General features: G+C 40.2%; 1 protein-coding gene across 1 annotated transcript in view; it reads right to left on the reverse strand.

Moving 5' to 3' along the window:
- Nucleotides 1-11165: 11165 nt before the first annotated feature.
- LOC104493258 (homeobox protein goosecoid) overlaps nucleotides 11166-11429 on the reverse strand; it is a gene marked incomplete at its 5' end in the record, with an annotated part of 822 nt that continues 558 nt past the window's right edge. The window contains one exon of the mRNA XM_010135907.1: nucleotides 11166-11318. Coding sequence (XP_010134209.1) covers nucleotides 11166-11318 — 153 coding nt within the window. The remainder of the gene's footprint in view (nucleotides 11319-11429) is intronic.

An 11429-nucleotide genomic window follows, 5' to 3' on the forward strand; every position in this document is an offset into this window, starting at 1 on the left:
TCCTGCTTCCCAAAATTCCCAATCATTTTCCAGCTATACAATCACTGGTAGCAGAAGTGAAATGTTCTGTACGCCAGTGTATTCAAAATTCTGCTATAAACCATTCTGTAAATGCTCAAGAGTATGCTTTGTCAAATTGAAACCATTCTTCCGGCCACCAAAAGACATACAAATTCGAAGAATAGTTTATTCTTTCCATTGATACTAATCATGTACACAACACGTTGTGAGAAAAGGCATGCTCGAGACATGCTGCACACCCACACCCAAGGCACCTCAGTAACCACGCAATGGGAACACATACAGTTGTGTAGGGCATTGAGTCCCTAAGGAGCAGCAGCTTTTCAAGAATTGATTTCTTCATTGTATTTGGTCTATAAGAGATTTAGGTCACTTAATAAACTTAAATAACAATAATAAGTACTAATCATTTTTACCGGTTGACTTACTATAGGCACATATTTATGTATTTTCCCATAAACAACTAATGTTTACAATTCTCATCTGTAATGTTTACAATGTTTATAACATCTCAAGATCACGAAAAAAAATTAACCAAGTAAATCTACTTACTCTTATGGAGGAAGTCAGCGGTATTCTACCTCCTTTTCAATCATGAGTTATAAAGTTAGTTCACAGGCTAAAATGCAAGTTACAATGAAGCTTGTTGCAGTTTAATTACTTCCTTAGGGATTTCTCCAGCGTGGGGAAGTCCCCAAGTGGAAATGGGTTGATCTTCTGCTGTAACAGCAAAGGACACAGTAATGGCACAAGCTGCAACATTTGGCCAACTCCCAGCTGCTGTATCACCTGCCCTGGATCAAGAACCCAGCTGTTCCAGAGCAGAGTTAACTGGAGGGCAGCCTTGCAAGATCCCATCCATTTCGTAGAGTTGCCCTGTAGCAGTCCAAAGAGCTTAGCCTCTTTACTCTTAGCTGTTGTTGTCTTTGGGAGGAAGGAGGGGATGGGGAAAACAGTCAATGACAATCCATCCCTGCAGGAAGAATCCTCTTCCTTGGATAAAATACACTGTTGATTTTGGGACAATGCCTTCACTCTATTTCATATAGTAATAGATTGAAACCCGGTGTTCCAAACAGTTGTTTTGAGGTGGCAATAATTTTCAGGTCAGCTCAACACCTGCCATGAAGTGGTTATCCACAGTGGAGCATTACAGACTTGTGATTGATTTTGATAGGGAGCAAGTGACAAGCCAGAAAATATTCCATCACATTAATTAAATTACAATGTGTAATGATCACATTTAACTTGCTGTTGGTGATTAGAAGCACATTTGATAACTGCACTGCAAGACTTCTCAATAGGATTCTGATAATATTGAAAGCAAAGCTATTCTGCTTGCAAAGGCAAATATAGGCATGTGCAATACCAGAACCAGTAAAAATACCACATGAAGAAACAGATCAAGAAGGTGCTAAATTCATTAAACCTTTTGCTGCATTGCCAGGCTAAGGCAGATCACAGATCAATCTACCTCCACTCCAAATGATTAACCCTTTATATCCAGTCCTTTAACAATTTGTTGGAAACAGTTCAGAAAAGAAACAGCTGCAAGCTCTCACAGTGAAAAAGCTCATGGACTTACATGTTTTTCTTCCCCCACCCCAGCCCCTTATTCTTGCAATCTCTTCTTCTACAGCCTGCACACTGTACCTCCCCAAGAAGGGACAGGGCCAACCTATTCTTTCCTTGGCATCTCACTCTTGCTCAGATGTCTCCTTGGTGAGATTTAAAGTTGTTTTATCCCTCCTTCAGGATGGAGTTTAAGTAAGATGTCAGAGGGGAAAGTAAAGTCTAGTTTACAAACCTATCACCCTGCCCCTGGTGGGCTACTGAGGTTAAGTCAGGTTTTGCAGCATTTTGATTCTCAAGAACCCTTTTATCTGTGTTACAAATCCATCTAAGCATTTTTATTTTCCAATCTTAAACATTATCTACAGTGAATAGAGGAAAACACTCACCCAGAAGACAGCCTGGTGGAGAAATAGTACTTAGTACTTGCTAACTATGGATATCATCTTGAATGATTTCTATTTCGCAGATGGGAATATCTTGCCTAGTCGAGGCTGTAGGCATCCAAGAGTTTCTAACAACAACAGAACTATGTGTAATGTCTCTTCTCTTACTTCCATATTAGTGCCCTATCCACTGGACTGTACTACTCATTCTCAGTTTGTGCTGTAAGTACTACCTATTATCTTCATTGAAAAGTCTCCGGCTAATCTACCTCAGCAGTTTTGCCTGGAACAGTACCCTCTGATCCTTCCAAGTTTTCTAAATACTTCATTGTTGTCCGTGGAACCCAATTTTATCTACCAGGTATGCATTCAAACCTGCTGAAGTGGGTAAAGAAGGACCTCAGACCTTGCAAGAACAATTGGCAACGGTAATGTCTCGTTAGCCTCAGCATGACCTTCCATTTCAAAAGTTTTCAAATTTATAATAAGGATCATCCCATACCCTGTCTCTCGAGATGCCTGACAAATGAATGGTCTGTGTGGAGCCCCACCATTTGAATGTCACATACTCGTAACCATGAGCTACCAGAAAGAACTGGTGTTTCTAAACTGGATCAGAAGGCTTTGGATATTTACAAGTGTAAATTCCTGTCTTCACAACTTACGCTGCAACAACAGCAGAATAACTTCCATTAAAGTAAAATAAAAATAAATAAACCATAAAAATAAATAAACCAAAACAAAACTGGATTATTGTCTACAAATAAAAACCTATTGCAATTTTTTGTTCCAAAAATAACCATGAGATGTATCTCATATTGTTTAAAAAAAAAAATCCTGAAACATCACTTGTACAAACATAGTTTGAATCAAATCTTAAATGGTTTTGATCCTCAGACAGAATGCTCAGTAATTGTTATTGGCTATATCTGTGGGCCAAATCCTCTTAGCAAGAGTCACAGCCACTCGTAGACACACTAGTGGTGACTTGCAAAGGTGAAGAAACGTCTCTTACCCACTCTTCTTTCTTCTTCATCCAGGGCCAAGAGCACCTTGGCAATGCAGTTTGGAAGAATACTGCTTCCAGTTCACATGCTCTTCTTCCAGAGCTGAAGATCAGGCTCTATAACCCAAGACCACCTTCCTCCAAAAATGTCCTCAGATATTTTTCTAGGACAACTGTGTTTCTAATTTCTGCTGATCCAAAAGTGATTAAATGCAAATGAAAAAAATGCAAATGAAATTGGATGGCATCAATAGACTGTTTCTAAACTATTATCTAGTTGTTATTTAAATGTCCAATTTTTTTTAACAGCACCTAGACCTGAGACTGAGACAGGAACAGCTAAAGCCTGCAAAAATAGGCAAGATGCAAATTAATAAACTTTATATGACTGTTTTCAACATTAGATTTAACATAAAATCTTTTCTTTTTTTTTTGTTTTGTTTTTTTTGGGGGGGGTTGTTTTATTTTATTTTATTATCTTTCCAAGACCAAGATTTTCAGCATGCAACCAAAGAGACAGAGAGGCTAGAATGTTTCAGAAATCGATTCTGTTCCTAAGACAGCTACTTCAAAGAGACTTATATTAGAAAGAATTACCCTAGCATATCTGATGTCCTAGCTCTTAGTCTCCAACACGAATTCTGCTTGCTCCTTAGCTGCAATGTGTCTGGTGACTGAACAGTTTTTCCAGCAATCAGTCAGCCAAAGCATTAAGCCATCATAAGCAATACAGCCATAATCAGTCCTTGTTTCAGTGTTTTTTTCTGATGTCAGAATAATTTAGATGCTTGGATATCTGAAGCAGCTGTGTCAATGAGTATGTGAGCAGAGAAAAACACAGCTGCTTTCCAATTCAGGAGCACTGTTCTGGATTTTCTTGAACATCCGGTAAATTAGACATCCTTTGAGGCCAAGCATGGTAGGTACCAACAAACTTGTATCTTGTCTTTATGCATGTGGAGATAAGCCTCATACAAGGCCTGAATGCCTAATGTTGACCCTAGTCAAGCCTCACTGCATGGAAAATACCTACTTCTATGTCAAGGATATGCTTTCAGACAATACTACTGCCTCTGAAAAGCAGCAAGAATTTACTCATTTAAAGACTGTGTTGTATTAATATAATTATTTCAGTTTAGAAGCAAGTTTTTTTATCTTACACCTTTTATCTAAAATGTTTAACATGAATACAGACACATCCTTAAAGCTTATTCCATCAACAGCAGTACTAACTGCAGTGACTTTAGTAATACAAACCATTTTCTACCAGTGAAACTGCACTGTACAAGGTGGGAAGGACCCCTGTAGCTAAAAAGTCAAAGCAGAACAGTTCAAGAATTTTGAGGTGAAAAAGCTCTCCTGGGATTACTAGTGATCCCTTCCTGCATGGCTCTGTCCCATAATCATTACCCCTTTTGACCGGGGATTAATGCCCTATCTTCACCTAACGTATCGCAAAATAACACCATCCATTAATATAAGTGGGAAATATTACCAGCTCAAGAAGAAAGTTTGTCATTAACTCACAAAGGCTTTGGGTTGTGCCTCCACATTATCCTTTTAGCTAGGCTAAAGGAGACACAGTAATTTTTGTTGGGAAGAGCTGTGCCCATAGCATTAGGGCCAACTAAAAGAAAAATACAGTATGTTCTAAAAATATGCATGATAAACACAGTATAAAGACAATTAAAAAGAAATATTAAACAAATAAAACCTAATAACTGATGTAAAAGAAGCCTGAGACTTTCTATATAATGACAGGAAGCTCCAAATAAAATGTACTGGGTTTATGTCCCTCTAAACCATTAGAGTTTCCGCAGAAAATACCAACCTCCTTAAGGCTCCTAGGTTAGGGAGATTTACAGTGACAACAATAGCAATAGTTTATTGAGACAGTTAATCAAAATTCTAGCACTTATAAGCCCTCTGTGGAAACTACAAATTTAAGAAGTTGAAGACTAAATATTCAAGAGTAATCTTGCAATCTACACGTGTACAGTAAATTTCAGTTATGTGTTTCATTATACTGGTGCCTTACAGCTTTTAAGAGGTTTACAACTTGGCTGTAATTATCCACTATGGGGTAAAATTTGGCATAAAAATAACTCTTTTCCATTCCCTCCTCTTAATATAAAGTTACTTTCTGCTAGTACTGCATTCATTGCACTTGCAACACTCAGCAAGGGCTTTTGGGTGTACAAGCAAAGCAGGTCAGGGGGGTTTCTGTGCATTTTAAAAATACATCTTTCATACACCAAAACCATATTTCTCCTACTTTCTCTTATCTTACATTAATTTGATCTTCAAAATGGATTCACTTGCATGACAAAAATAATTTGTAATTTGTTCATGAACCAAGAGAAATTATCCATATAATTATGTAAAGCATAACCGTGACGGCCTTACTTTCACTGGGAAAGTCAAATTTCCACCAGGATAAAAGGAAAACAGGGTGATGGTGTTAAAATTCGCCATTGAAAATATGGTGTCACTTCTGCTTCCCCACCCTGTACCAAAGACTTCCTGCATGTCTCTCTGAGGAAGAGATACCTAAGCTTTTCCAACAGTAAAATGAAGCAACAGTAGTTCCCCATCTCAGAATAGCTCTGAAAATTCACAGCTGATTTCTTTGACAGTTTGCCAAAATCCCTAAATAAAGGAAATAAATAGTTTTATTCAGACTTTACACTCATAACACCTTGGAGTCAAGAGGGATGCAGCTTCAGAAGTTCTCACCCTTGTTCTCAGCAACTTACTCTAGCACTGTAGTTTGCACCACTGATCCAACCATTTGTGATGCTGCCCTGCAAACTAGATGGCTGGAATGGTACTGTCAGAATCTGGCTCTCAATTCTCCGGGTTTTTTCAATAGGAAAAGTACGTATTGACTCTGCCATGTCCACAGTTCCACCCACCTTGGACAGAAAGGGAAGCAGAAGCCCTACAGGCAGCTGGTCTTCTTGAAGGAGATGGGTTTGCCCAGAGGAAGGGGAATCTGTATGCCAAAGTCAACTCTTTTGCCAGGGTGTAGCCACAGCCGAAACTCAATGCAACGTTGAGTTTCAAACTCAATGCAATGCAACTCAGTATACAAAATCCAATGTTAACAAAGCACTCTGCAGTTACTGGGTGGCAAACACTGAATAAATAGAAGAACATAAAGATTTATTATTATTGTACTTATATAAATAAACACAGGCAGACTCTGGTGGGGATTCAGTGTTTAGTTCAGAGTTTTGGGAGATGGCCCCCTGGGCATAATGCAAAGGGACACTTTTAACTTCTATGTTGGCATGGGTATTCAACATGTTTTGGGATATACTAATGAGGTGAGGCTCCAAATCTCCAAGGTAAGCATTGACGCAGAATAGAATAGAAATGCAAACAATAGTATTCAGACATCATTTAGAAGACAGAGGTGAAGTAACTTTCAACTCCATATGTAATTTTAAACTGTGGCAGGTTTCCTGGCCTTTCTCCTGCTCCATATTATTCCATTCAGTTGTGCCTTAAGTTTTGTGTATGACTTGAGGGATCTAGTCTCTGTCTGTCTGTAGACATCTATTTAATCCTGAAGTCAAAAAGTGAAAGAAGTGTGATTCCTTTTTTGATTTTACGGCTGAATTCTCCAGCTTTGGATAGTTTCAGTACAAACCAGAATATTGTAACACAGGTTTCTACATTGGAAGTTGTCAGATACTTTACAGAGGTAGGTCACTTTAAACTTTATATTAATTGCTTCCAGTCTAACACATTGCAGCTGCAACTGTTACCTTTGTAAAACAGATTCTAATCAGATCAGCATAAGTAGCAACCCCTGAGAAACAGAGTAATTCAGCTAAACTTCTCTGGATAGGTTTAGTCAAGACTCATCAGGTCTCCAAAGCAGGAAAACATAAAGTATAAATGGATGAAACCCTAAAGGGATAGTATACAAAACAAAAACTCTTTAGGCTTTTGTTCATTTATGCTCCATGGTGTATAACCCCAGAGAACCAATAAATGCAGATGGAGTACAAAAAAATATGAACTCTCCTTAATGTTACTTTTTTTTAAAATAACTTCCACTAATGCAAATGTTTGCTTCACAAGTCATGTGTAAGAAAAAGTTTGCATGGTTTATGTTCCCAGGATCCCATTATGGTAAAGCTCAAACCAGTTCACTCAAGTATTAGTAAAACTGAAAGGCAAAAAAAAAAAAAAAAGAAAATAGTCCAGATTTTCAGCTGATAATAAATCACTTTATGTCAAGCAAAAAAATCTGACCTTTGCTTTCCAGTATTACTTATTACAACAAGAGCACAGAAATAAATATGGCAAATGGGATATTAAATAGAAACATAAACTTTGGCCATCTAAATGCAGATGGCACAATGAAGATAGCATCAGATTACTCAACCTGCCTCTACACAGCAGGAAGCTTCTGCATTGTCCCCTTACCAAACATTGCTCTCCCTAGCTTTCCCTTGCAAGAGAATTTCATAACCTAGACCAGCCTGGTGTCAGAAAGATTTATTTGGTGTATGCTCCTTTAGTATAATTATTCAGTTATTACTCCTATAATGCATAGCATTATCTGGAATAGTTCTTTGCCACAAAGGTGAGCCCCCATAGTATGCTCCACAGTTGTTTCTTTTTATAATCCTCCCCTCATACTACCTCCCTGGTGGCACCTGAAAGGAATATTATTCATTCTACAGAGAGAAATTTAGGAAGAAAGAAGTCCAACATTTCATAGAAAACAGTGAAACAGCAAGAAACTGAACTCACGTTGTAAAACCTACACGGTACGTTAGTGCCATGAACCATACACAATGTTTCAGAAAGAGCTAAGTGGGTTTTTCAGGCACCTTTAATCTCCTGGGAATGGGTTTGCACCAAGATGCAAGGATGTAAATTGCAGTGGTGGAGACACAGACAGAACATAACAAACAAATAAACAAAAAATAGAAAAAAAAAACCCCCAAAACCTCTCTTGGTCTCCTTCTTAGACAAATGTTAACAAACACAACCAAAACCAACTCTTTCAAAGCCTGTTTGTTAGAACTGGACCTTCTGGAATGTCCCTCTCCCCTACTTCACCAACAGAGAGAGAAACTAATGAAGTTCTTACATGGCATTTGCATTTTGGCATGTAGGAATTCTCATAAAATAAAAATCCAGACAAACATCTAGGGACAGATTATGCCAACCAAACAGTACATGTGAATGAGAGATCTTCACATTACAATCATCGTCCTCCTTTCAGTCATTTAGTTTCCTACTTTCTTGATCCTTTTGATGTCATCTTCTCATTACCTTTCAGTTATCAGACTCTTCCAAACTGCATAGGCTTTTTAGTATAAAAAATGGAGAATGAAGCCTTTAGGTTTTCACCAAACTCTAGTGAAAGAATGAACAAGATAAGATACTCCTACTGTCTAATAGCACAAATGCCTTTTCTTAGCAAGTAATCTAAAGCTTCTAGTTCAAAATGAAATTTGCTTTTCAATTAAATATTAAAGGGACATTACTAACTCGAATCGACCTACATCATGTAGTATTAAGAACAGATACCAGTGACTGCAAGACCAAGCTTATGGTAGTCGAGAGTTTATAGTCAGCTCAAAAATTAACTCAGACTAAGATACCTGATCCTAAAGAAATCATTTGTGAGTTCATCACAATCCCATGCATAGAAATCATGTTTTAGAACACAAGGTTTTGATTCTTATGTCACATCCCACTCCCACAGATCAAAAAGTTCTAAATAAATCCATATATTGGCATGCTCAGTGACCTGGAGCTTCCAAGACTCTCAAGCAACTTTCTTGAAAAAAGCCAAAAAAATCTCTGAAGATGTGGACTACAACTTTAAGTAACTAGTAATGGTTACCAAAAAGATATTTAAAGCCCGCCCTTTACAAACCCAAACCCAGTTTAACTCCCGCATTGAACTATGCAGGTTTAAATTCTTAGCAGTGACTTCCAAAATTACCACTCCACGCACAAAAACACAAAACAAAACCCTACCAGTCTCCCAAAGTGGCAGCAAGGATATTTATACATGGGAAGTAAAGAAAATATTTAAGCATTTGCAAAATCCTGGGCAATATTATCCTCAGACCCGGCTTTTATTTGCAAATTGAGTATGCACTTTAAAACCTAACAGTGACTAAATACAGAGTAGATGACATTAAAATTCCACTCAGTGAGTCTTCCTGCATATACATTACAAAACTCTTCTTTTGAAAACTAGTTTTCAGTGCCGCTGGGTTGCAATTCAACACAGTTTACAGAGATTAGATACATGTCATAGCAATAGAGTAGCATCTCCAAAATGCAATAGCTCTGTAGAGCCAGACTGTGATATATATCCAAGAAGAAGAACAATCCATTTGCTTCTCCCCTTCCTTCTCTGCTGCGCTAAGGAACACGAAAGGCTAAATTTCTTCTTCTCTTCAAGAGGGCAGTAGCTATGAATCTGTAAGCCCCCTAAAGGACTGACTCATACAAAAGCCACACAATTTCTTACGCGGCAGCTAAGTCTTGGTATGGAGAGAGATTGCTCAGAGAGAGATACCACATCTATGAGGAAATAGGGGGACATTAGGAAATGTTATCTGAGCAGACAGGTACTGAGATTAACTATATCTGCCTAACACCTACAATACACATCACACTACAACACCCATTAAAAGCTGGGTATATCCAGAGAGGGAGGAAAAGCACAAGAACAAGCAACACAACAGGCGACTCTTCCTAGTGTCGCAGGAAGCAATGGGGAGCACATTTGTATAAACCAATTTCTTGTCTAAGCTCGATGAGCTGAATAGTTATAGGTGAATTTAAGCATTGGCGACAATTAGGGAAAATCGGCTCACTACAACCTAACTTCTGAATGAAAGGCACAGCGTGAAGATTTCTAGCCAGAGGTTATCTGCATTGGCTTTACACCTTTAGGTCATTCATTTAAAATTTATAGACAGTCTTTGTAGACAATGGGAGGGAAAGGTCTTTCTAAGCAAGACAATATGGGAAACCTGCGGTGGCTGAGCTCTGAAGGGACAAGCACCAAGAGTTGTGGAGCCACAGGAAAAAAAAGCATACAGAAAATAATGTGGATAGGGGGAAGAGATGTCTCTTTTATGAAGCCTTCATAGAGGGAAGAGTAAAATGACAGAAGGCTGAAACTGCTTTCCTAATTGTAAAGGTGCTGCCTCAAAGGGGAGAAAACTTCCTTTAGCAACTTCTTGTGAAACAACCCCTGGAGCATCACATGAGGACTCATACCTTTATGTGCAATTCGTCTGATAGCAACTGAAATTTATTAACAGCGTGTTTAAACACTGATGTTGCGACATAGCTTTTCTAAACGGGGATCAAAACCAAACACTTTGGACACTCAACTGGGCATAACTGCAGAGAGAGAGAGGGAGAGAGAAGTGCTGGGAAACAGGACAGCGTGAGGCCAGCTTTGCTTTGCCTGCAAATATTTCCCAATGGCATCTCCCCCGGCCTGACAGGGCCGGCGGGACGGGAGGAGCAGCGGGGCGAGGGCTGGCCGCCTGCACTCCCGGAGGGGAGAAGCCTTTGGACGGATAAACGGACAGACTTGTATGGCCGCAGGCGGCCCAGTGAGGAGCTTCGGGATGAGGAGGAGCAGGGTTTGCTCCGGCCACGGCCCCGGCCTCAGCGGGGCTGCCCCGGGCGCTGCCGTCGAGGACGGGACCGGCCTGGCCAGGAGTCGTCCACTCTCCGTCGGGGAACAAGATCCTTGAGGTCCCTTCCAACCCGGTATTCTATGATTCTATTCTACAATCTGCCACCGCTTCTCGGCCTGCAGCGAGCGAGTGGCCAAAGGGCCCGGCTGGCAGCGCGCTGCCCTCCGCTTGCTCTCAAGCTATGCGAAACCTCGTTAAATGAGTAACCGCACCGGCCAGGCCGCCCCTGGTCCCCAGGGAGCGGGGCGCCCCCGCTCTCCTCCCCTCTCCCCGCAGCGCAGGGCCGAACGAACGCGCCGCCATCTACCTGTGCAACAGCTCCGCAACACATTTTATTTACACGAAATCAACTCGGGGCATTGTACACATTATATACAGATATTTCCCCCCTCAGGCTAGGCAGAGCTTGTGCAAGTTTAGAAGCATCCTCTGGAGCGTATCCGACAGTCCAAGGAAAACGTCTCCCCCTGCGAGGTATCAGCTGTCAGAGTCCAAGTCACTTTTCCCGTCCTCTTGCCTCTTCTCCGGAGACGTTTTAGATGCTTTATTCCATTTTTGTGCGTTTTCTGACTCCTCCGAAGACGATCGCTTTTGCCTCCTCCACTTTGCCCGGCGGTTTTTGAACCAAACCTGTAACATTAAGAAATCAAATTATTAGCAGAAGAAAAAAAAAAGAAGCAGACCTGTAGACTGCCCTCCGCGCCCCCACCACCCCGGAGCCCTGCCCCGTTCGGAGCCGCT

Source organism: Buceros rhinoceros, unplaced genomic scaffold (genome assembly GCF_000710305.1).
Source record: "Buceros rhinoceros silvestris isolate BGI_N320 unplaced genomic scaffold, ASM71030v1 scaffold8735, whole genome shotgun sequence".
Taxonomy (NCBI): Eukaryota; Metazoa; Chordata; class Aves; order Bucerotiformes; family Bucerotidae; genus Buceros; species Buceros rhinoceros.